Raw genomic sequence first — 27,073 nt, forward strand, 5'->3', positions numbered from 1 at the left:
AGACTATGTCTAAGATTTCCAAATGGGTCCACATATCCATTCAAAAATTTTTAGGGGTCCACAAATGAAAAAAGGTGGAAAACCACTGGTTTTCAGGATTGGGTCCTTAATATTCAGTTTCACAACTACTTACAGTATCTAACCAACAAATGCTGCTGGGCAGGTCCTTCTGCTATCTGGATTTTGATCTACAGCTTTGAACATGCTGTATGGAAAAAAGTAAAAGCCATTGAAGAAGAATAATCTTTATTCTGAATTAAGAAAAAAAAAAGACATTAATCAGCTGGGAGGTAAAGAAAATCAGAACATTTTAAGTAGAGCCTGTGGATTGATATCAAACACCAGAAGTGGCATTCTTTATCAGTAAGGGGAAGCACAGCCTCAGTAAGCACTGCACATCCAAGCTGGTCGAGTCAAAGTAGGAAACTTTTAAAACTACCAAAAGCAGCAATGAGGGCAGGAAAAAAAAGTGGGAGAGAGTGGAACAAAGTTGAAGAAGAAATGATTTGTTACCTCTCTTAACTGTTGTTCCTAGCGATGTGTTGCATTTGTCCATTACACTACATGTGTGCATGTCTTGTACACTGGTGCCAGAGAGTTTTCCCTAGCAGTACCCATAGGGGCTGCTACACCTGTGCGTTGGTGTCCCTTGTTCTCTGAGCTGAAGGTAGAAAGGGGCAGAACCAGTGGTGAGCTGGAGCCAGTTGTTAAATTTAGAAGGCCTTTTAGAACCGGCTGTCCCGTAAGGGACAACCGGTTCTAAAAGGCCTTCTAAATTTAACAACCGGTGAAAAGTGGCGCCTTAGGTGCCGACTCCGTGGGTGCTCCGGGGCTGGAGCACCCATGGGGAAAATTTGGTGGGTGCAGAGCACCCACTGGCAGCTCCCCGCCCTGCCCCAGCTCACCTCACCTCCACTCCGCCTCCTCCCCTGAACACACTGCCCCGCTCTGCTTCTCTGCCCCCACCCCCCCAGGTTTCCCGCGAATCAGCTGTTTGCGTGGGAAGCCTGGGAGGGCTGAGAAGCAGGCGGCGGCTTCGTGCTCAGGCCCAGGGAGGCAGAGCGGAGGTGAGCTGGGGCAGGGCGGCGTGAGGAGGGCCACCCGCACCACAGCAGGTTACTCGGTGGGCGCGCAGGGGAACCGCTCCCCGCCCCAGCTTGCCTCCACCTCCCTGGGCCTAAGTGCGAAGCCGCTGCTTGCTTCTCAGCCCTCCCCAGCTTCCCGCGCGAACAGCTGATTCGCGGGAAACCTGGGGGGTGGGGCGGAGAAGCAGAGTGGGGCAGCACATTTAGGAGCGGAGGCAGAGCAGAGGTGAGCTGGGGCCAGGCGCGGGGTGGGGAGCCGCCGGTGGGTGCTCTCCACCCACCAAATTTTCCCCGTAGGTGCTCCAGCCCCGGAGCACCCATGGAGTTCGTGCCTAAGGCGCCACTTTTGATGTGATCAGTAGGAGAAGTGGCCACTCCCCCGCTCCCCCCCAGCTATGCTACACCACCTCTTGGAGCCAGAGGGACCTGCCGGATGCTTCCTGGGAGCCGCCCCAGGTAAGCACTGCTGGGACTCCCCACCTCGCCCCCCCCAGCAGGTCCCTCTGGCTCATAGGGGCGGGGCACAGTGGGTACCCACTATGGTAGCCCATGAGACCCTCCTGCCCGGTTCTGGGGGCAGTCAGGGGACAGAGGAGTGGGGTGGATGGAGCAGGGGTCCCGGGGGGCAGGGGCAGGCCACAACCCTTTTGTGGGGTGAGGAGGGAACCGGTTGTTAACATTTTGGCAGCTCATCACTGGGCAAAGCCACTTTGCCCATCCTTCAGTACCTTCTGACCAGAGTCTTAGATGAAAGACTCTGATGCACTGGGGAAGGAGGGTGGTTCATGCAATAGACATTTGCAACACATCTCAAAGAACAACAATTATGGAGAGGTGAGTAACCATTTTTAATTCTTCAAGTCATTGCATATGTCCATCACAGTAGATAACTCCCAAGCAGTTTCCAATAGAAGTGGGGCTAAGAGTCTCATCAGAAGAGGGACTACAGGACTGCTTTCCCTAAGTTGCTTCTTCTCTTGATGCAGTGGTAATCGCATAATGTTTAGCACAAGCATACACTCAGGGCTGGATTACCCAGTGGGCAGACTAACCACGTGCTTAGGGCACCAGCAAAGCAGGGGGCACCAAAAAAAAAAAGTTTTTTTTAAAATATTGATATTTGATATTTCAAAAAAAGCATCGAAGTAGTCATCATGAGAAAAATCAGAACTTTGTTAAACTTCCTTACACTCCACTACAAACTCTTCCCCCATTTTTCTCTTCTCTTTTTTTACTTATCCCCACCTAAACCAGCGGGGGTGTCCTACTAACATAGATCGAAATAATGTGAGGAAATCAGATCCTGTCATGTATTGTGACTCAGTTTGACCCATTTTTAGCAGGCCATATCTCAAAATATGGGAATGCTGGCAAAGGTAATCCACCACACTTATCCAAGACAATATGTGATGAACTCATTGGTCTAATGAGTGACAAAGTTCGTTCAGCTATTGTGGATGAAATAAGTACTGCTGGGTACTTCAGTTTATCTGTCGACTCTACACCTGATCTTTCACATACTGATCAATTGAGTATTGTACTAAGATATGTGTCTCCCACAGATGGAAAACCAGTTGAACGATTTATAACATTCCTCAATTTGAAAAGCCACACTGCTGAAGAAATGGCAAATCAAGTACTGCATTATCTGTGCCAAGTTTGCAAAATAGGTTTCTCAAAGTGCAGAGGTCAATCTTATGACAACGCTGCCAACATGTCAGGGCGTTATCAAGGAACGCAGAAGAAGCTTTTAGAACAGAACAAATATGCCATATTCATGCCATGTGCTGCACACTCTCTCAATCTTGTTGGCCGCAGTGCTGTTGATTGTTGTCCAGTGGCAGTAAGTTTTTTCTCAACAGTCCAGTTACTTTATTCATTTTTCTCTGCCTCAACACATCGATGGGCAGTTCTTAAAAAAATATTTGGGCAATGATGATGTGTTGAAATCTCTTTCTAATACTCGCTGGGAGGCACATGCAGTGGCAACAAGTGCAATTCTGGAGTCCTACTCAAAGACTGTGGATGCATTAGAAAGTATAGCTGAAGACCAATCACAAAAGGGAGAAAAACTACACGAGAGGCAGAAAACATTGCAAACAAGATGCAAGAACTAGAGTTTGTATTCACATGGACCATGTGGAATGAAATTTTACAACACTTTTACCACACAAGTCAAGCTCTCCAAGAAAAAGAATTGGATTTGAAAACATGTGCAGACCTCTGTCAATCATTAGCAGACCACTTACACACTTTGAGGAATGATTTTGAAAGATTTGAAGACATATCAAAAGATATCTTGCCTGATACTAACTACAAAGAAGCCCAGTCCCGCAAGCGAATCAGGAAAAAACAAGCAAATGATAGCAGTGCAAAAGAAACAGCATTGAATCCTAGAGACAAATTTTGCATATCTACTTACTACACTATAATTGATACACTTGAAGCTCATATGAAGAGAAGAGGTGAAGCGTACGAAGAAGCACCAAGTAGATTTTCTTTTCTAAACAATATGGACTTATCTGACTAACAATATTCACAAGGTTCCCAAAAGCTAGTTGACTCATACCCTGTTGACTTGAACATGAATCTCTGTGGAGAAGTATAGCAGTTCCACTGTTATTTGCACGCAAAGTTTAATGAAACAGAAAAAATGAAATTCAGTCACATTGATTTTCATGACACAATACTGAAAGATGGAATACAATGTGTATTTCCAAATGTAGAGACTGCACTACGCATTTTTCTAACATTGATGATTACTAACTGCTCTGCAGAACGCTCTTTCTCTCAGCTGAAAAGAATAAAAAACCGTCAGAGAACAACAATGTGTCAGGACAGACTTGATTCACTTTCCCTATTGTGTATGGAAGCGGACATGCTTCGTCGAGTCAGCTTCGATGAACTTATCCAGAATTTTGCAGTCAGAAAATCTAGAAAGAAGCTATTTTAATTTCAGCATACATGTAAGTTTTGTGTCATTTCGAAAACTAAAATTTTATTTTACAGTATAGTATTGTTTTTATTTTGAATTACATATGGGGGGAGCACCATAATCTTTTCAGTGCTTAGGGCCTCTAAAGGTTTTAATCCGGCCCTGCATACTCTGAAGACCGTAGTGCTACTCTGCAGATGTTCACAACACGGACATTTCTCACAAACACCGTGGAAGCTGCGTGATATGGCTGAATGTACAGAGTGCTTTTCAGGAGGTGCGATGCCCTTCATCTTGTAGCACATGACATTACTGCTGGTGATCCATCTGGATGGTCATTGTGCTGTTCCACGATTCCCTATCATTCTTTCTACTTAGGAGACAAGCAGCTGTGAAAAGACCCAAAAGGGCTAATCTATCTAGATCTAAAGAAACCAGTGGCTCAGCGAACATCCAAAGTGTGGAGCTTTTGTTCATCTTTATAACCATGTGGCTTTGGAAAGACGACGGGTAATATACTGACTGGTTGAGGTGGAAATCTGATGCTACTTTGGAGAGAAATTTAGGGTGTGGCCTAATGCTTTACCTTGTCCTTGTTTAAAACAAAAACAAAAATTGTGTATGGAGAATCTGTTAGCAGGTGTGATGGGGTTTCCACCCCCCGCACTTGCCTTGAAGGGGTTAATGTAGACTAAGAAGCAGGGGGCCAATTAAGCAGACAGGCTACAGCTGAGGGGGATCAGGTGGCTTAAGTAATCCCCTGAGTGAATGAGGGAGCACAGCTGAGGAGGAAGGAGCTGGGCTGGGTTTATAAATGCAGGAAGCTGATGACACAAAGGGCTGTGTCACTCCCTGGGAGAAAGAAGGAATGTTTGGGGCTATATAGGGAGGTAGCCCACAGTTACTCCCTGGGGAGGAGAAAGTGGGGAGGCTGGCAAACCCAGAGAGGGTGGGAGAACCAGAAGTTAAAGAAAGGGCTTAGGAAAAAGGCAGTAAGGTCTAGGAGGCAACAGAACTTGACTGCTGACTAGAGGGTCCTTGAGCTGGAACCTGAAGTAGAGGGTGGGCCTAGATTCCCCTGCCAATCACTGGAGAAGGACTTTGAAAAGCCACACTGGTGAAGAAATGGCAAATCAAGTACTGCATTATCTGCGCCAAGTTTACAAAATAGATTTCTCAAAGTGCAGAGGTCAATCTTATGACAATCAGGGGCAGTGACAGGGAAGACAACCAGAGACTGCTAGTGAGGAAAGACTTTGATACCCTGGAAGAAGGAAACACATATAGTGACTTGGCTGGAGGGCCAAGTTGTGACAAAGAGGGAATACCCAGAGTTGCAGAGAGAGAGAGAGAGACTGGCAGCAGTATGTGCAGTGAGCAGCAGAAGGGGGGGCCTCAGACCTGGAAGGAGCTAACAGCCATAGAGGCCAGGAGGAAGCACCCCTAACAGTGGGCAGATCCTGTGACATCAGGGCACAGAGGTCTCCTATTGTCCTGGAAGAGGTGATGGCTGTTAAAAAAGCCACCTTTGCTCTGAGAGGTGTAACAATGAACAGGAGGCTAGTGGCTTGAAAGGGAGACCCATAAGGGCTGAGAACACTAGCTTCAAATCTCACTGTGGAGTAGGGTCTCTGATTGACCTAGAAAGACTGTTTCCACCTTTTAGGAACTTGGTAGTCATAGGAATAGAGAATACAGTCCTGCCATGATATATAGGAGAGAAATGCTGAAATTGTAGCCAAAAGGACTTTGATGGAGCTGACTGGCAAACTTGACTTTTTGAAGTGAAACAAATAGTCCAAGATATTTTGAATCATAGAATGAGTAAAAGAGATATCACATGGCTAGCCTCTCAGATGGAAAAATACTTCCACTTATTAAAGGTAAGTAGCTCTTGTTTCCCACTATTAAGCAAGACACTCTGGATGGCTTCTGAACAGTGAGCCTCTTCTGGTTTTACCCATTGAGGAACCAGGCTGAGAGGTGCAGTCACTGAACATTCAGGTGCAACACCAGCCAGCGATTCTGCAATATGAGGCCCTTGACTAAAGGCAGGAGTAAAAGTTTCCTGATTGACTTTTTGTGCCAGTCTGAGAGCTATGGCTGCCTTGCCCATGCTGGTGCAATGAATATCATTTTGCCTTCCTCTTGCCTCAGCTTAAAAATGCTCTTGGGAATCAGGAGCACTGAATGGTAGGCATAGAGCAGGCTCCTATCTCGGAGGAAGAGAAACATTTTCAAGATGGACCTGGGGTTATGGCTGCCCTGGAATAGAAAAGAGGGTATTTCCTATTCTGAAGGGTTTGCAAATAAGTCCACTCTTGGGACTCCCCCTACCTGAAGTACTAATCTTTGAATAGCCATGTTGAGACACAGTTCCTGATCCAAGATGAGCAACTTGCACAACAGGTCTGCTAATCAATTTTGAACTATCAGTAGGTCCGATGAGAGTCAGGGAATTCCATATACAAAAGTGCCAAAGCCTGACTGCCTCCTGGCACCCCTGCTCTCTCCCCAACTTGTTGGCACAGAACATTGCTGTACTGTTGTCAGTAAGTACGTGGATAGTTCTGCCCTGCACATGAGGCAGAAAACGATGGTGCACTGTGGCGACTGCCTGTAACTCTAAAATGTTTATATACAGCCCAGCCTCCTTGAGTGGACAAGACTTGAGCTTGCAGATCTCTCAGATACACTTCCCACCCCATGACTGAAGCCTCTGCTACCAAAGTCAAAGGGGGGAAGGGTGGGGAGACGGGGACCCCTCCTGCAAACATTGTCTTGGTTCATCCACCAATTCAAGGATAATAGGACATTGTCTTGAATACATACTAGTCTGTCCAGGTGATGTATCTGAGGGGCTACACCGACTTGAGCCACATCCATAACTCTCTGAGATGCAGCCTGGCATACAGGCAAGGAGTCCCATAAGTGAACACTGCCATATGCCCCAGGCTCTTGAAGCAGTTCTTCACTGACGTTTGGGGATGTCCCTTGAAGGATGCACGGAGGCCTTGTATAGATAGAAACCTTGGTAGCACTAGAAAACCGCTGGTCAGGGTTGAATTCAGGACTACCCCAATAAATTCTTTTCTCTACAGGGGTGCGAAGATCAATTTCTCTCCGTTCGCCTCCAGTCCTAAGCATGTAAATAGACAGTGTTTGATGGATATTTTCCTCCATCTGCTGATGGGAGTGACCCCACATCAGCAAGGGTATATCAGTAAATACCAGTGGCAGAAGTGGGCTGCCACTACTGCCATACAATTGGCAAAAACCCTCTGTGGATGATAGGCCAGAGGGTTATGTCAGCTGGAAAGGGTCTCTTCCTCCAATGAACTTTAGAAATGTTCTGTGGCATAGGTGGATCATGACATGGAAATACACATCCCTCAAGTCAAGGGCAGCATTCCAATCTCCCTGGATCTAATGAAGGTATAACAGTTGTGAAGAAAACCATATAGAACCGTAGCTTCTTCATGTACTTGTTCAAGATTCAAAGGTCCAAAATGGGACTGAGACCCCCTCATCCTGTTATGTCCTTTAGGGCTAACTCAGGCTAAGCAGCTGGGGATCACGTACTTATGCTTTAAAATTTTGCCCACTCCAAGTCCAAGCAGCATAGATACAAAGTTTCTTCTTGACAGGGATTTTTATTCCCTCCCCGCAGAGTTCAAGATGATGGGACGAGTCCTCATGCATATCTCCTCTACATGGGTGTAAGGGGAGCAATCTACAAAGTGTTCTTTATTTCACAATGGCTCATTTCACTTCAATGGACTTTTTTGTGTGCAGGGTCAAACACCTTCTCTAGAAGGCCCGTCTTTACATTAATTAATGCTGCTTTCCTGTTTGGAAAGTTATAGTTTGCATTGTAAACTTCTAACACTTAATATAATCTTAATATCTGTACCCCAGGTCATAAGTGAGATGAATACATGCAGCATCCTACAAGCATTTCATAAATACCAATATAAATCTAATGCCTATTTTAATAATACTAACACACAGGTGAATCAGACTGGTTTCCAGCTATGTATTGGCCAGTGCTCAGATGAGGCCTAGGGTCCTTGGCATGAACTGGCACCTGGTCTGCCTGCATCACACCCACATCAAACTCTGAGAAGGAGTAGGAGTATTCCAAAGGCCCAAGTAAAATGGTACAGAGTGTCATCATCAGAGATTAGGACTGTGATTTACTGCAGTACTGGCAGCAACATCAGGGAGTTCTTGGCTATCAGTACCATGCACTGAGTTGGAATAGTTACTCTTGGTCTCTGAGTTGGCAGCAGGCACAATGGAAATGCTACCGCACCTGAAGTTGCTGGCAGTGCAGCAGGCCCCAGTGTGGAAGCCAACATGTACACCACATGTGATGGCCTCAGCAAGGCACTGTCAGTCAATGTTCAATGAGGACTCTACCAAGAGGCTCACCACTTTCTTCACAGGTGTGTAGGCTTATGGAGGAAGAGGAATATCCTCTGACTGAGGTGGTTCTGATGCTAGACCTCCTTGAAGATGTACCTGAGGTTCTTCATTTTGCTCCCTAATTCTTGTCTTGAAGCCCCTGCAAATCGAACACTTATGCCTGACGTGACCCTCACCCAACCACTTCAGGCAGTGGGAGTGAGGGTCACTCACAGGCATCAGCTTGTGACTCCTGGAGCAGGGTTTGAAACAAAGGGACCTTGGGCAGAGCCTGGAGTCCACTGATTACTGACAGTCAGAACAACAGGTAGGTAGGAAAAGTGTTATTCAATTTTGGGTCCTTGGACCCCCCTTTTCTTTCTAAGTACTACTAGCAACAACTAACTAATGGTATAGTCACAGAAGGAGTGACCTGACAGCATGCTCTGACCACTGACGGTAAGAAGGGACTGGAGGATGGGCAGAACAGCTCTGCCCTTTTATTGCCTTGACTCAGAGCACCAGGGACATTAGGGTGCAGGCACAGAGACCCTATAGGTAGGGTGACCAGGACTGTCCCTATGATTTCATAGGGACAGTCCTGACTTTTGGGCCTTTTTCTTATATGGGCTCCTATTAACCCCCACCCCCGTCCCGATTTTTCACATTTGCTGTCTGGTAACCCTACCTATAGGTATTACTAGGGAAGACTCTCGAGCACTGGTACATGAGACATGCACACACTTAATGGACATATGCAATCGTTTAAAGAACTGAGGCATTTAAAAAAAATCTTTCTGTACTATTTCTCACTTTTTATTCCACATATTAAAAATGTCCGTGTGGATCTCCAACTATGCTTGACACAGCAAAAGATTTTTATTCAAAATGTACTGGATGCCACAGAGGTTGCACAAGAAAGACTTTATCCTCTGATCTTTGTGGGCACTGTAACAAAGAAAGAGGAACCCTGATCCATATGCTATACAACTTTTCAACTGTCAGGAAGCTGTGGAAAGAGGCAGCCACAAAAAATAAAATGGTGCTTGGCTTCAGCAGCCAAACCTCAACTGAAAATCATATCTCAGATTATTTACCTGCTAACCTGTGTTTAACTCCACCAGAAAGACTCTGGTTCTTGACGGCTGCAATGATCACCAAGCATAAAATGGAAGAGTGGGCTTATGCCCAAGAATAGAACAGTGGTATTTGGACCTGTTTGAGTTAGCAGCCAAACAAAGAATATCTTATCACTGTAGACCCCATACTTTTTCAACATTTTTTTAAATCCAAATGTATCTAATAGTTCAAAAATGCCAGACCTCCATTCCACTAACCTTGTCCTCTTTTCCCTTCCCTCCCCAGTGTTCTACTCCCATTCACAGACATCTCTTACTTTATTACTGACCCTAATATGTTCTTTCTATGTAATAGTGTCTGGTTTTACAGATTTGACAAGTTGTAAAATTGTGTAATTGCATAGAATCATAGAAATGTAAGACTGGAAGGGACCTCCATAGCTCATCTAATCCAGGCTCCTGCACTGAGGCAGGACTAAGTATTATCTAGACCATTCCTGTTAGATTTTTGGCTAACCTATTCTTAAAAACCTTCAAAGACAGATATTCCACAACCTCTTCAGGTATTTTGTTCCAGTGCTTAATTATCCATACATTTAGGAAGCTTTTTCCTAATGTCCAACCTGAAACTGCCCTTGCTGCAATTTAAGCCCATTGCTTTATGACTTTCTCCAATTTGTCCCCATCTTTCCTGAAATGTAGCACCCAGAACTGGACACAATACTCCAGCTGAGGCCATATCTGCACAGAGTAGAGGGGAAGAATTTCTACATGTCTTGCTTACAACACTCCTGCTAAATCATCCCAGAATGATGTTTGTGTGTGGTTTTTTTTTCTCCCCCCGCAACAGTTACACTGATTCATATTGAGCTTGTGATCCACTATGACCCCCAGATCCCTTTCTGCAGTACTCCTTCCTAGGCATCATTTCCCATTTTGTATGTATGCAACGGATTATTCCTTCCTACATGGATTACTTTGCATTTGTCCTTATTGAATTTCATCCTATTTATGTCAGACCATTTCTCCCGTTTGTGCAGATCATTTTGAATTTTAATTTTATCCTCCAAAGCACTTGCAAGCCCTCCCAGCTTGGTATTGTCCACAAACTTTATAAGTGTACTCTCTATGCCATTTTCCAAATAACTGATGAGGATATTGATCAGAACTGGACCCAGAACTGATCCTTGCGAGACCCCACTCGACTTGCCCTTCCAGCTTGACTGTGAACCACTGATAAACTACTCTCTGGGAACAGTTTTCCAACCACTTATACACCCACCTTATAGTAGCTCCATCCGTTATATTTCCTTAGTTTTTTTATGAGAAGGTCATGCGAGACGGTATCAAAAGCCTTACTACAGTCAAGATATACCACATCTACTGGTTCCCTACTATCCATAAGGCTTGTTACCCTGCCAAAGAAAGCTAATAGGTTGGTTTGACACAATTTGTTCTTCACAAATCCATGTTGACTGTTACTTATCACCATATTTTCCTTTCAGGTGTTCACAAATTGATTGCTTAATTATTTGCTCCATTATCTTTCCTGTACTGAAGTTAAGCTGACTGATCTGCAATACCCTGGGGTTGTCCTTATTTCCCTTTTTATAGATGGGCACTATATTTGCCCTTTTCCAGTCCTGTGGAATCTCTCCCATCTTCCTTACTTTTTGAAGTTAATCATGAATACCTCATATCTCCTAAGTCAGCTTCTTGAGTATTTTTGGATGTATTTTATCGGTCACTGGTGACTTATCCTCCTCTTTATAACAACTTTTTACATACTTGAATACTGTTACAAATCCCCTCTCTTAGTCTTTTCTTCTCCAGACAAAACATAGCCAATATTTTCAATCTTTCTTCATAGGTCATATTTTCTAGACCTTTGACTATTTTCACTGGAGAAAGTCCAGAGGAGAGCAATCCATCTGCCTCTTTCCTGAAGTGTGGTACCCAGAACTGGACACAGTACTCCAGTTGAGGTCTTTTCAGTGCTGAGCAGAGTAAAAATTACTTCTTTTGTCTTACTTACAACACTCCTACAAAATTCTATTGGCGATCCCATGAAGTGTGTCGTATTTGGCAACACCCAAGCTGTAAGTGATTTACCACTTTGTACTTTCATTGTCTTTCTTTATGAAAATTTAAAAAATCATTCAGATCCAATAAAATGTCTCTGGAATAATGACCACCTTGACAGAAAACGAACTCAAAACACCCTACTTTATACTGTATTATGGTGGGTGCATTTAAAAAGTTGTTCAGTAGTAGGTCACTTTAAACACACCTCATCCTGCCATGTGTCCTTACCGTTCCAATGTGACCTCCTATACTGTTTAAATATTTACTCTTTACAGCCACCTCATCACTCATAAAACCAATCTCGTACAGTTCAAACCTGATGCCCTACTCTATTCTAACTATAATCTTACTACAGTGTCCTACTCTGTTGTTTTGGGTAAGTGAAAGCTGATTAATTACAGTGGTTCTTTTTATTCAGAGCATATATAATTCTGCTTTTGTTAACTAACTTTAACAGCTGGAAAAAATACTGCTTTGTTAAAGTTTCAATTACAAGTAATATACATCTTTGATGGTAGGTTTACACTTCAAGTCTAAGGTGTAAATTCCATCTTGAGGAGACATAGCTGCACTAACTGGGATCAAGCTAGTGTGCTAAAAGCAGAGTGCATCTGTGGTAGCATGAGTGGTGGGAGAGGCTAGCCACCCCAAGTAAATGCCTAGCATTTCAGATAAGTACAAACAAAGGGCAGCGAGCTCCTCCTGCTGCAGATACTACCGCAGCTATCCTCTGTTTTTGGCACGCTAGCTTGTTCACAGTGAGCCTAGGTATATATCTCCTCGAGATCACATTCACGCCTTCCAGCTCTAGTGTAGTCATACCCCTGGGTCATCCAACATGTTCTCTTACAAGAAGAGAGAAGTATGGATTAGCATTTCTGATACTTTTAAGGGTTTTTTTTTTTATTTTTAAATCACTGCCACACATCGTGCAAGCCTCTTTCACACATCATGGAAAAAGTAGGGTATAAACCCAATTTCCCTCTTCTCCTGCAACTTTACAGGTCACCTTCAAATATGCAAAGAAATTAATCTAAGCTTTTCACAGCACAAGTCCTTACTCATTTCAATGTGCGAATATCACAGGACCCTCAAATTAGTGAGTATTCTTACATAGTTCAACCTTTGGTGAGATGGATCCTCTGTGACGTCATCTTTCCCCTCTGCTCTCCACCCATTTTATTTCTCCCTTTGTGACAAGGGCCCTGAATTCTGGCAATTTTCACTTTGGTTGACACAATTCAGTTGGAACCACTCAACATTACTTGAGCTTTGATCAAGAAAAGTGATGCAGATGATACTAAACTGCTCAAGATAGTCAAGACCAAAGCAGACTGTGAAGAACTTCAAAAAGATCTCAAAAAACTAAGTGATTGGACAACAAAATGGCAAATGAAATTTAATGTGGATAAATGTAAAGTAATGCACATGGGAAAAAATAACCCCAACTATACATACAATATGATGGGGGCTAATTTAGCTACAACTAATCAGGAGAAAGATCTTGGAGTCGTCATGGATAGTTCTCTGACGAAGTCCATATGGTGTGCAGTGGCAGCCAAAAAAGCAAACAGGATGTTAGGAATCATTAAAAGCAGGATAGAGAATAAGATGGAGAATATCTTATTGCCTTTATATAAATCCATGTACGCACACATCTTGAATACTGCATACAGATGTGGTCCCCTCATCTCAAAAAAAAGATATGCTGGCATTAGAAAAGGTTCAGAAAAGGGCAACTAAAATGATTAGGGGTTTGGAACGGGTCCCATATGAGGAGAGATTAAAGAGGCTAGGACTTTTCATCTTGGAAAAGAGGAGACTGAGGGGGGATATGATAGAGGTATATAAAATCATGAGTGGTGTGGAGAAAGTGAATAAGGAAAAGTTATTTACATGTTCCTATAATATAAGAACTAGGGGCCACCAAATGAAATTAATGGGTAGTAGGTTTAAAACAAATAAAAGGAAGTTCTTCACTCAGCGCACAGTCAATCTGTGGAACTCCTTGCCTGAGGAGATTGTGAAGGCTAGGACTATAACAGGGTTTAAAAGAGAACTGGATAAATTCATGGAGGTTAAGTCCATTAATGGCTATTAGCCAGGATGGGCAAGGAATGATGTCCCTAGCCTCTGATTGTCAGAGAGTGGAGATGGATGGCAGGAGAGAGATCACTTGATCATTATCTGTTAGGTTCACTCCCTCTGGGGCACCTGGCATTGGCCACAGTTCAGGGCAGAACTTCACTTTAGTGTATTTATGATTGTATTGCAGCAGCAGCAACCAAAAGTCCCACTCAGGATCAGAGACCCAGGATGCTAACTTCTGCTCTGTGTGTACCTGTGCTGAAGGGAGTCTGTTTAAATTATGGGACAACTGCAAAAACAGCGGAGAGAGAGGTAAGCATCAAATTAGCTACTCTTGATTTCTCCGCACACAGTTTTTGCACCAGTGTAACGCCTGTGGGCACAGGCTGTATCACTGAGCCCTGGTCTACACTAGGACTTTAGGTTGAATTTAGCAGCATTCAATCGATGTAAACCTGCACCCGTCCACACGATGAAGCCATTGTCGACTTAAAGGGCTCTTAAAAATCGATTTCCTTACTCCACCCCTGACAAGTGGATTAGCGCTTAAATCGGCCTTGCCAGGTCGAATTTGGGGTACTGTGGACACAATTCAATGGTATCGGCCTCCGGGAGCTATCCCAGAGTACTCCATTGTGACCGCTCTGGACAGCACTCTCAACTCAGATGCACTGGCCGGGTAGACAGGAAAAGAACCGCGAACTTTTGAATCTCATTTCCTGTTTGGCCAGCGTGGCAAGCTGCAGGTAACAATGCAGAGCTCATCAGCAGAGGTGACCATGATGGAGTCCCAGAATCGCAAAAGAGCTCCAGCATGGACTGAACGGGAGGTACGGGATCTGATCGCTGTATGGGGAGAGGAATCCGTGCTATCAGAACTCCATTCCAGTTTTCGAAATGCCAAAACCTTTGTCAAAATCTCCCAGGGCATGAAGGACAGAGGCCATAACAGGGACCCGAAGCAGTGCCCCGTGAAACTTAAGGAGCTGAGGCAAGCCTACCAGAAAACCAGAGAGGCGAACAGCCGCTCCGGGTCAGAGCCCCAAATATGCCGCTTGTATGATGAGCTGCATGCCATTTTAGGGGGTTCAGCCACCACTACCCCAGCCGTGTTGTTTGACTCCTTCAATGGAGATAGAGGCAACACGGGAGCAGGTTTTGGGGACAAAGAAGATGATGATGATGAGGTTGTAGATAGCTCACAGCAAGCAAGCGGAGAAACCGGTTTTCCCTGACAGCCAGGAACTGTTTCTCACCCTGGACCTGGAGCCAGTACCCCCCGAACCCACCCAAGGCTGCCTCCTGGACCCGGCAGGCAGAGAAGGGACCTCCGGTGAGTGTACCTTTTAAAATACTATACATGGTTTAAAAGCAAGCACGTGAAAGGATTAATTTGCCCTGGCATTCGCAGCTCTCCTGGATGTACTCCCAAAGCCTTTGCAAAAGGTTTCTGGGGAGGGCAGCCTTATTGCGTCCTCCATGGTAGGACACTTTACCACTCCAGGCCAGTGACATGTACTCGGGAATCATTGTACAACAAAGCATTGCAGTGTATGTTTGCCGGCATTCAAACAACATCTGTTCTTTATCTCTCTGTGTTATCCTCAGGAGAGTGAGATATCATTTATGGTCACCTGGTTGAAATAGGGTGCTTTTCTTCAGGGGACACTCAGAGGTGCCCGTTCCTGCTGGGCTGTTTGCCTATGGCTGAACAGAAATGTTCCCCGCTGTTAGCCACGGGGAGGGGGGAGGGTTGAGGGGGTAGCCACGCGGTGGGGGGAGGCAAAATGCGACCTTGTAACGAAAGCACATGTGCTATGTATGTAATGTTAACAGCAAGGTTTACCCTGAAAGAGTGTAGCCACTGTTTTATAAAATGTGTCTTTTTAAATACCGCTGTCCCTTTTTTTCTCCACCAGCTGCATGTGTTTCAATGATCACAGGATCTTCTCCTTCCCAGAGGCTAGTGAAGATTAGAAAGAAAAAAAACGCACTTGTGATGAAATGTTCTCTGAGCTCATGCTGTCCTCCCACACTGACAGAGCACAGACGAATGCGTGGAGGCAAATAATGTCAGAGTGCAGGAAAGCTCAAAATGACCGGGAGGAGAGGTGGCGGGCTGAAGAGAGTAAGTGGCGGGCTGAAGACAGGGCTGAAGCTCAAAGGTGGCGGCAGCGTGATGAGAGGAGGCAGGATTCAATGCTGAGGCTGCTGGAGGATCAAACCAATATGCTCCAGTGTATGGTTCAGCTGCAGCAAAGGCAGCTGGAGCACAGACTGCCACTACAACCCATGTGTAACCAACCACCCTCCTCCCCAAGTTCCATAGCCTCCACACCCAGACGCCCAAGAACGCGGTGGGGGGGCCTCTGGCCAACCAGCCACTCCACCACCGAGGATTGCCCAAAAAACAGAAGGCTGACATTCAATAAATTTTAAAGTTGTAAACTTTTAAAGTGCTGTGTGGCATTTTCCTTCCCTCCTCCACCACCCCTCCTGGGCTACCTTGGTAGTCATCCCCCTATTTGTGTGATGAATGAATAAAGAATGCATGAATGTGAAGCAACAATGACTTTATTGCCTCTGCAAGCGGTGATCGAAGGGAGGAGGGGAGGGTGGTTAGCTTACAGGGAAGTAGAGTGAACCAAGGGGCGGAGGGTTTCATCAAGGAGAAACAAACAGAACTTTCACACCGTAGCCTGGCCAGTCATGAAACTGGTTTTCTTCTCTGATGCGTACCGCGCCCTCCTGTGCTCTTCTAACCGCCCTGGTGTCTGGCTGCGCATAACCAGCAGCCAGGTGATTTGCCTCAACCTCCCACCCCGCCATAAACATCTCCCCCTTACTCTCACAGATATTGTGGAGCACACAGCAAGCAGTAATAGCAGTGGCAATATTGGTTTTGCTGAGGTCTAAGTGAGTCAGTAAACTGCGCCAGCGCGCCTTTAAACGTCCAAATGCACATTCTACCACCATTCTGCACTTGCTCAGCCTGTAGTTGAACAGCTCCTGACTACTGTCCAGGCTGCCTGTGTACGGCTTCATGAGCCATGGCATTAAGGGGTAGGCTGGGTCCCCAAGGATACATATAAGCATTTCAACATCCCCAACAGTTATTTTCTGGTCTGGGAATAAAGTCCCTTCCTGCAGCTTTTGAAACAGACCAGAGTTCCTGAAGATGCGAGCGTCATGTACCTTTCCCGGCCATCCCACGTTGATGTTGGTGAAACGTCCCTTGTGATCCACCAGAGCTTGCAGCACTTTTGAAAAGTACCCCTTGCGGTTTATGTACTCGCCGGCTTCGTGCTCTGGTGCCAAGATAGGGATATGGGTTCCGTCTATGGCCCTACCACAGTTAGGAAATCCCATTGCAGCAAAGCCATCCACTATGACCTGCACATTTCCCAGGGTCACTATCCTTGATATCAGCAGATCTTTGATTGCGTGGGCTACTTGCATCACAGCAGCCCCCACAGTAGATTTGCCCACTCCAAATGGATTCCCGACTGACCGGTAGCTGTCTGGCATTGCAAGCTTCCACAGGGCTATCGCCACTCGCTTCTCAACTGTGAGGGCTGCTCTCATCTTGGTATTCATGCACCTCAGGGCAGGGGAAAGCAAGTCACAAAGTTCCATGAAAGTGCCCTTACACATGCGAAAGTTTCGCAGCCACTGGGAATCGTCCCAGATCTGCAACACTATGCGGTCCCACCAGTCTGTGCTTGTTTCCCGAGCCCAGAATCGGCGTTCCACAGCATGAACCTGCCCCATTAGCACCATGATGCATGCATTGGCAGGGCCCATGCTTTGAGAGAAATCTGTGTCCATGTCCTGATCACTCACGTGACCGCGCTGACATCGCCTCCTCGTCCGGTATCACTCTGCCAGGTTCTGGTGCTGCATATACTGCTGGATAATGCGTGTGGTGTTTAATGTGCTCCTAATTGCCAAAGTGAGCTGAGCGGCCTCCATGCTTGCCTTGGTATGGCGTCCGCACAGAAAAAAGGCACAGAATGATTGTCTGCCGTTGCTCTGACGGAGGGAGGGGCGACTGACGACATGGCTTACAGGGAATTAAAATCAACAAAGGGGGTGGCTTTACATCAATGAGTATTTCAAGCAGGACTTCATGGAGGGTTCCAATAAGAAATGGTGCACTTAAGTAATTGTTCTTATTGGAACAAGCAGGTTGGTCTGGCCTCTGATTGATACATGGCTAGAGTTACCTCACTGCACCTTCTCTGTGAGTGACTGCAGTGTGACCTAGAGGAATGAGTTCCCTAGACGGGGGAGGGGACGGTTACAAAACAAATATGGTCTATTTCTTGTTTTGATCTACTCCATCTATCTTTTACATCTTTGGCTGGCAGCAGACGGTGCAGAAGGACTGCAAGCCATCCACATCTCATGGCTGCTCGGCAGAAGACGGTGCAGTAGGACTGCTAGCCATCCTCATCTCTTGCCTGCCTAGCAGAAGATGGTACAGTAGGACTGCTAGCAATCCGTATTGCCTGCCTGCTCACCATAAGATGGTTCAATAGGACTGACTGCAGGACTAAAGAGAATGACCTGGTCAAGTGACTCCAAATTTAGTCCCTGCGCACGTGTGGCCAGGAGCACCTCGGACATGACGATGACGGCTACCAGTTGTACTGTACCGTCTTGCTGCCACAAGGCAATGGGTTGATGCTGCTGTGTAGCAATGCAGTACCACGTCTGCCAGCACCCAGGAGACATAGGGTGACGGTTACCTGAGCGGGCTCCATGCTTGCCGTGGTATGGCGTCTGCACAGGTAACTCAGGAAAAAAGGCGCAAAACGATTGTCTGCCCTTGCTTTCACGGAGGGAGGGAGGGAGGGAACGGGGGCCTGACGATATGTACCCAGAACCACCTGCGGCAATGTTTTAGCCCCATCAGGCATTGGGATCTCAACCCAGAATTCCAATGGGCAGCGGAGACTGCGGGAACTGTGGGATAGCCACCCTCAGTGCAATGCTCCAGAAGTCGACTCTAGCCTCGGTACTGTGGAAGCACTCCGCCGAGTTAATGCACTTAATGCACTTAGAGCATTTTCTGTGGGGGGACACACACTCGAATATATAAAACCGATTTCTAAAAAACCGACTTCTATAAATTCGACCTTATTTCGTAGTGTAGACATACCCTCAGTGTGTTTATAGCGGTATAATACTTGCCTTGCTTGTTTAACGTAACAGCTATAGTGAAATCAGTGCTACAACAACCGTTGTAGAACAGAATCTCAGATCGCTAGGTGCTGCCCTAGAGACGGGATCTTTCTCAATCCGCCCCACTGCATTTGCAGGCTGCTCTGTTCCCAGGAAGGTCGCACCAGCGTCAGGCCGCTACTGCTGTGGAGACACAGCCCACCCCAGCCCCACTCCGCCCAGCAGCGCCTCCTGCCGGCTGTCCGCGCTCTTCTCCCCATCGCCTCCCCACAGGCTGCTCTCTCCCGAGTCAGCCCGTCCGCCGCCGCCTCCCCAGCCACCTGCCCGCTCCTCTGCCCTCCCTCAGGCCAGTGCCACCAGCCAGAGACACCCCAGCCCCTCTCGGCCCTTCACTGCTCCCCGCTCCCGGGCGGGTGCGACTGACCTGCGCGGCAGGGCTCCCGGGCTGGTACCATCACGGGCTGCTCCCCCATGCCTCTGGGCTCTCACGGAGTGCTGGGCGCAGCGTCTCCTCACAGCCACATCCCGGCCTCCAGCCCCGCCCGGCGCTGCACCGGCCCCCACCTCCCTCAGCCACTCCCCGCCCAGGTGCGGAGGCCGCGGCCGGAGCCCTGCCCCCGCTCGCCTCATTGTGGTGTCACGGTGACGGGGCCGTGGGGAATCCAGGGCAAAGGGGAGCTCAGAGGGGATAAAAGCACTGTCTGTAGCGGCGCTTTTCAGCGCTAAAACTTTTGTCGCTGGGGGGGTGTTTCTTCACACTGTTTTTAGCGCTGAAAGTGGCAGTGTAGACACAGCCTATGGCGGCTTCCTGCCCGCCCGCGCCGCGCCACTCCGGGAGGCGGCCAGCATGTCCCTGCGGCCCTGGGGAGGGGGGTGGAGGGAAAGTCTCCACACGCTGCCCCGGCCCCGAGTGCCGAGCTGCTGCAAGAGGGGTCTGCGGGTCGCTTTCAGGAGCCGACACCGCATAAGGTAAGCGTGGACCCCCTGGCCCCCTCCTGCACCCCTGCCCCAGCCCAGAGCCTTCACCCAGCACCCAAACTCTCTCCCAGAGCCTTGAGGGGGAGACCTTGGACCTGTTCTGGGCACCACCAAAAATTATCCAAACCTGCCTCCTCTGCCAGCATCTCTGGAATATAAAGGAAGTTCATAGTCTGTTCATGACATGTCCCAGGCCTCCTTCTCAGGCCCTGGCTGTGCTGCAGGGATGTTGCAGGTCAGACACTTGCTCTGGTGGTGGCCATATGCATACAGGCTCTACGTGGCAGGACCCTTCTTCTCAGTGTCAGCCCCCACTGTCGGGGTTACGATCCCCTTCCAAGTCTGGCCTGCCAGGCCTCTTGGCTGGGGGCATCTCCCTGCGCTGGGCCTGTTGCCCAGGGTCCCCTGTCACTTCTCCCCAGCTGCTCACTGCACCTGGCTTTGGACTGCTCCAGCCCCAGCTCCACTCTGCCTCAGCACTGATGCTGCTCTGGCTCCTGCCCCCTGGGTTGCTTTTTCTGGCCCCTCTGGCTCTGTGCTGCAGTTCTCCTCCCAGCACAGGGCTGCTCTCTGGGCTGCTTCTGTGGCTCTGCTCCCAGCAGGGATCTACTTCCTCGGCTGCTTCTCTGGCTGGTGTAGCCCTGCTCTCCAGCTCAGTTTGGGCTCCTGCTCTCTCCTTAGGACTGGCCCCACTCTGTCCCAGGTAGTTCCAGCTCACATGGAAGATGGGACCCCCCCCCCCCCCCCGACTCCCTAATTAGCCTGCCCACCCTGTCAATGAGGCTAACCTAGAGCATTGGCCTCTCCCTGTTGTTCCTGCGGACTGTCAGTCTCAGGGTCCTGATTTTGCATCGACCCTTCCCCTTTCTTTTGGTACTAGGAGGTGGCCAACCAAAAAAAACACACTGAGTTTTAGTAAGGGGCCAACAGCCCCTTACATAAGTCATTATGAACCCTAAGCCTCACATAGGATAGACCACATGAGGGTACAGCAAGCATGCAGAAAGAGGGCCTGTGGGCCTCTGGAATGCCAAATAAAGAGTCTGTGTTCTGGCTCTGCATAGACTGACACCACAGGCCTTGGTAGGAGTAACTTTAGGGACTGGGGAGGGCCTTTAGTTTCCACAAAACATTCACCACAACTGGCATGGAGAGGCTGTGGCTGCATTGTAACAGTAGTAACATGGGAGGTGTGCTGCAGCTTTGGGTCCTGCCTCTTTGTTGTGGTGTGTGACTTGATCACTCAGGCTCTATGCGGGTGAAATTTTCACCCCACAGGAATTTTCTGCACATGCCAATGAGCAAAATGGGTGCAGCGTGTACCCACCCGCAGTATGATTTACTGTGTTTGTTCTTGCTATATGTAATCATAAAAAGATACTAACTTTGTTACCTAGTGGTTTCAGAACAGATCTTGTTTTTCTTGTTTTGAGCTGATGAAAGTGAAGTCAAATTTATTTGTCAATGACATACAAATCCAATGCTTTAACTTTTTTTAAGACCTTGATGCAAAGTTCAATTTGCTAGATAAGCTATATCAATTACAGATATCCCATATTATTCAGACTGATAATGTATTTGGAGTGTTGTTTGATTTCTGCCTCAAAGCTGAGAATTATATTCCAAATTTTAAACATGTCCATTTTAAACAGAGATTCTTACTACAAGAGATATGCAGTTTGTTGTTAACTTTAAAGCTTCAAAACAAACTTTAAATATTTGGGAACAAACTCTTTTTTTCTTATAGTGTAAGCATGGTTATATGACTAATTCAATTTAAAGGAGCTTCTTGTTCAGAAAATACTAAGGCAGCTACCTGGATAATCATTGGAGTGTATTGTGAAAAGAATCATCATTTTGATAACTTCTCAGGCAAACCCCAGGAAGGGGTAAGTTTGGACCATATTCAATGTCCAAGAACTGCGTAAGGACACGGTGCCCCTATTTATGAAAAGAAAAAAATTGTCCCTTGAGAGACTGATGATCCAAAGCACTACGGGTGCTATGGGGATAGTAACAGAAAAAGAAATAGATATAAAGAAATCTGAGCTAATAATTAAAAAAACGTAAAAGCAGTCAAAACAATAGCAATTATTTAACTACAAAGTCTTGAATAACGTAACCACATAATTTAGAGCAATGCTGCCAGCAGTATTTATTAACAAACCTAAACAATTTGTCTAGCATCCAAATAGATATTGGCCATCATATAATATGTTTTCTGTTCTTACCTTTTGCTTCTAAAATCTGGATGTTTGGGTAGATGATTGGCTCATTTGGCTGGTAAACATCAGCATTCTTCATGACTGGCTGAGAACCCGCTTTGATTGCAAATTTGTACCAAACCCTTTCATTTATATTAGGGCTGTCAATTAATCGCAGTTAACTCACAAAGTAACTCAAAAAAATTAATCATGATTAAAAAAATCAATTGCAATTAATTGCACTGTTAAACAATAGAATACCAATTGAAATATATTAAATATTTTTGGATGTTTTCTACATTTTTAAATATATTGGTTTCAATTGCAACACAGTATGCAAAGTGTACAGTGCTCACTTTATATTTTATTACAAATATTTGCACTGTAAAAATGGCAAACAAAAGAAATAGTATTTTTCAATTCACTTCATACAAGTACTGTAGTGCAATCTCTTTATCATGAAAGCTGAACTTAAGTTTAGAATTATGTACAAAAAACCTACATTCAAAAATAAAACAATGTAAAACTTTAGAGCCTACAAGTCCACTCAGTCCTACTTCTTGTTTAGCCAATGACTAAGACAAACAAGTTTGTTTACATTTACGGGAGATAATGCTGCCTACTTCTTATTTAAATGTCACCTGAAAGTGAAAACAGGCATTCACATGGTACTTTTGTAGCCAGCATTGCAAAGTATTTACATGCCAGTTATGCTAAACATTCGTATGCGCCTTCATGCTTTCGCCACCATTCTAGAGGATATGCTTCTGGGCTGATGATGCTCATTTAAAAAAATGCATTAATTAAATTTGTGACTGAACTCCTGGGAGGAGAATTGTATGTCTCCTACTCTGTTTTACTTGCATTCTGCCACTATTTCATGTTATAGCAGTCTCAGATGATGACCCAGCACATGTTGTTTATTTTAAGACCACTTTCACTGCAGATTTGACAAAACACAAAGAAGGTACCACTGTGAGATGTCTAAAGATAGCTACAGCACTCTAAAACTCAAGGTTTTAGAATCTGAAGTGCCTTCCAAAATCTGAGAGGGATAAGGTGTAGAGCATGCTTTCAGAAGTCATAAAAGAGTAACACTTTGGTGTAGAAACTACAGAACTCAAACCACCAGAAAAGAAAATCAACCTTTCTGCTGGTGACATCTGACTCAGATGATGAAAATGAAGATGCGTCAGTCTGCACTGCTTTGGATGGTTATCAAGCAGAACCTGTTATCAGCATGGACGCATGTCCTCTGGAACAGTGGTTGAAGTATGAAGGGACATATGAATCTCTAGTGCATCTGGCACATAAATATCTTGCAGTGACAGCTTCAACAGTGCCATGTGAATGCCTGTTCTCACTTTCAGGTGATACTGTAAACAAGAAGCGGGCAGCATTATCTCCTGCAAATGTAAACAAACTTCTTTTAGTGATTTGGCTGAACAAGAAGTAGGACTGAATGGACTTGTAGGCTCTAAAGTTTTACATTTTTTTATTATAATGCAGGGTTTTTTGTACATAATTCTACACTTAAGTTCAGCTTTCACAATAAAGATATTGCACTACAGTACTTGTATGAGATGAATTGAAAAATACTATTTCTTTTGTTTGCCATTTTTACTGTACAAATATTTGTAATCAAAAATATTTTTAAAAAAAAATGCTTGACAGCCCTAATTTATATATAAATTTTCCTCCATTCTTTCTGTTTCAAGTCCAGGCATGACAGGAAAAAATGCTACTATGGAATGTATTTTTTTAAACAGCAATACTAAGAAACAACAAAACCTGAACACACAGCTAGCAAACTTACTTATGTTTCAACTGTGCCATTTATCCACTGGTTCCTGTGTTCTGGAGACGAAAGATTGAAGAGCAAAAATGCTAAGCACAGTAGAAATGAAGACGGAGTATAACAGAGCAGTAGCACTGGCAGTACGCCGGCTAGCAGCAGAACAGACTGCACAATTTAAACATTTGGGATCCAATATTGCATTCACTTTTTATAAGGTTCAATTTACTTTGTAGCAAACTTGATGTAGCTATTGCATCAAGGTCACTGTGGCTAAGGGGCTCTAGCAAAAGGGAGAATTGGACTCAAGAAAAGTGAGGTAACAAAAAGTTTGAGGTAACATGACAATTGCAGTGAGTCATGCTCACTTTTAGTAAAACTGACTATTGTAAAAGCTACAGTATATCAAGGGACCATTACAAAAGTCTGCCCCCTTACTCTGTGGAAGTCATGTGGATATTGGGTTTGGGTGAGTTATCCCAGTTACTTAATCTGGCCCTGAGCCTGCAATGATTTATACATCTGCTTAACTTTTTGCGTATAAATAGTCAATGGGACAACTCATGCCAAATAGGCAATTGGATTGGGACCCTTAGTCTCAATGTAATAGTTAAAATTGAGGTAATTGGATATGTTTGTACAATTTTAAACTTTCCAAGGTTTGAAAATGCCTTTTATCTGAAAACACAACTTTCCTTCTAATATTATATGAATGTAGAGCTTTTTCTTCGGTGTAACTGCTTTTGTAATCATAGGGGCAAATTCTCCACTAAAGTCAGTGGAGTTATGTCGGTAAAGAATTTGGCCCTTCTTGTGCAATCCGTTGCTCATCTTGATGGTTTTAGTTCTATAACTTCAAAATAAGTCCTACTAAAAGATATAATTAATAATCCACTTTGGAGTGAAAGAACAAAAATAAATTCACTTCCCCAAAACAGTAAAGAAAGCTGTTGTAGCTAAGTCAGAAAACATATCTCTCTAACTTTGAAACCAGAAACAAACATTCTTGACAGTGTATTAACATGTACATCAAATTTTTTTTAGGCCCTGATCCATCAGTAAGTTCTGCATAGGGAGACCTCCTCATTGCAAGAGCAGGATCAGAGTCCAGACACCCTCTTTAGACTCTTACCAAAAAAAACCCCACCTAATGTGCTGCTCCTTCAGCAGCCCAGGGAGAATAGGTTATTTTAGTTACAGAATGGAATGTTTTAATCTGTGTTGTATAATATCTTTAACTTTGGATCAGTTGTTCCTTGTGTTTATTAAGCCACAGAAGGAGCTGTAACAATAATTTCAAACTTTTCTGTCTCTAAGAAAAAAAAATCCAATGAATAAAAATCCAAAACTAAAAATCCAGAACTTCAGAAAGACATAATTAATGTTAACAAATTATTTTAGAACATATAGTATATGGGATTATCATGTAAAGGTGTATGTGAGTAAGTGTATTTGTGATTCTATGTGTACTGTACTTGTGACGGACTTTGGAACTATTTAAGAAGAAAGGTGCCATATAATAGTGATTTATTAACAATGTTATATTTTTATATATTTTGGGCGAGAGCAACTGGTATAAGTTGTTGTAGCTCTGTTTACTTCAGTAGAACTATGCTAATTTATACCAATAGAAGATTGGGCCCTGTGTGTAATGTGACATTTATTATATGGACTAGGGCATACCTAAATGATCAATTAATGTGTGGCATGCTGGGGTGTAAATTTGCAGTGCTCCAGTGTGCTGTACGCTAACTTTCTGGGTGGACCCTCCTGCTGTGCACTAAAAGTTCCTTAGTGCACACTGATACACTGCTGTTTTGAACTGCTTTCACTTCTTTATAGGGGTATTAATGTTTGTGATGTACTCAGTTGTTATAGCAATGAACACTGTGTAAGTACCAAGAGATTAGATGCATCATGGGCAGCATGGGAAAAGGTATTGAGATAAGAGAAGAACGAAATAATGAGTTAGATTCTGATTTACACCAGTCTGAATCAGGATTAGCTGAAGTCAGTAAAATCAGTATCCGTGAAATGAGAGAATCTGGCTCAGGCCTGGTCTACACTACAAAGTTAGGTCGACATATGCCACGTTAGGTCGAGTTAATAATGTATGTGTCTACACTACAGCGTCCCTTCCGCTGACCTAAAGGGCTTGTAAAGTTGACTTCTGTACTCCACCTCCACAAGAGGCACAGTGCTTCAGTCGCCGTCCATGCATCGACATGGGGACAATGTAGACACTGCACAGCAATTCGAACGAATTGGCCTCCAGGAGCTGTCCCACAGTGCTCCACTGTGACTGCTCTGGAGATCACTTTCAACTCCACTGCACTTCAGTCAGGTACACAGGAAGCAGCTGCCCTCCTGTTAAAGCCCCAGGAACTTTTGAATTTTCAATTCCTGTTTGATCGGCCTGGAGAGTTCATCAACACAGCTGATGGTGGATGCTCAAGGCCGCAAATGCACTCTGGCATGGAGCACACAGGATGTAGTAGATCTTATTGCTGTGTTGGGGGAAAAGTCTGTGCAGGCAGAGCTCCAAACCAGCAGAAGAAACACTAACATTTATGCCAAAATCGCACAGGGCATGGGGGAGAAGGGCTACACCAGGACACAGCAGTGCTGTGTGAAAATAAAGGAGCTCCGGCAAGCGTATCAGAAGACAAGGGAGGTGAACAGTCACTCTGGTTCTGCCCCACAGACATGCCTCTTCTTTGAGGAGCTGCATGCGATTCTCGGCATCGACCCCACAACTACCCCAAAACACTCCGTGGATACCTCCCAGGAGCCCTGGGTGACCTTGGGCAACAACGAGGAGGACATTGTTGACAAGGAGGAGAATGCATGGCAGGCAAGTGGAGGATCTATTCTCCCCGACAGCCAAGAACTTTTTTTAACTCTGGAGGCCATCCCCTCACAGGATCAGTTGTCGACGGAGCATGATGCCAGGGAAGACACCTCTGGTGAATACACATTTTCAGTCAACCTGTAGGGGTTACATGCTACTATTTTTAATGTTGAATCGGAATTTAAAAATTGAGATAGAAGTTATTGGTGGCCACTCCAGCTACACAGAGAATGTTCTCCGAAAAAAACTGTTTATAAGCCCGGGGATGGTCCAGGAATCCTCCCTCGAGATCTCTAAGAAGCTTTTATGGAGATACTCTGCAATCCTTTGCAGAAGGTTCTGGGAAGGGCTGCCTTATTTCGTCCACCACGGTAGGACA

At 45.3% G+C, this 27,073-nt stretch overlaps 2 protein-coding genes across 4 annotated transcripts in view; one reads left to right on the plus strand and one right to left on the minus strand.

Moving 5' to 3' along the window:
- Positions 1-19,394, minus strand: part of NIPAL1 (NIPA like domain containing 1) — a 43,331-nt gene extending 23,937 nt beyond the window's left edge. The window contains exon 1 of the mRNA XM_073342107.2: positions 19,291-19,394. Coding sequence (XP_073198208.2) covers positions 19,291-19,339 — 49 coding nt within the window. The 5' untranslated portion in view covers positions 19,340-19,394. The remainder of the gene's footprint in view (positions 1-19,290) is intronic.
- Positions 19,395-19,518: 124 nt separating this feature from the next.
- Positions 19,519-27,073, plus strand: part of CNGA1 (cyclic nucleotide gated channel subunit alpha 1) — a 46,613-nt gene continuing 39,058 nt past the window's right edge. For all 3 annotated transcript variants that reach the window (XM_073342109.1, XM_073342110.1, XM_073342113.1), the window contains exon 1: positions 19,519-19,835. In XM_073342109.1, coding sequence (XP_073198210.1) covers positions 19,714-19,835 — 122 coding nt within the window. In that variant the 5' untranslated portion in view covers positions 19,519-19,713. The remainder of the gene's footprint in view (positions 19,836-27,073) is intronic.

This window comes from Lepidochelys kempii, chromosome 4 (assembly GCF_965140285.1).
Source record: "Lepidochelys kempii isolate rLepKem1 chromosome 4, rLepKem1.hap1, whole genome shotgun sequence".
Classification (NCBI taxonomy): domain Eukaryota; kingdom Metazoa; phylum Chordata; order Testudines; family Cheloniidae; genus Lepidochelys; species Lepidochelys kempii.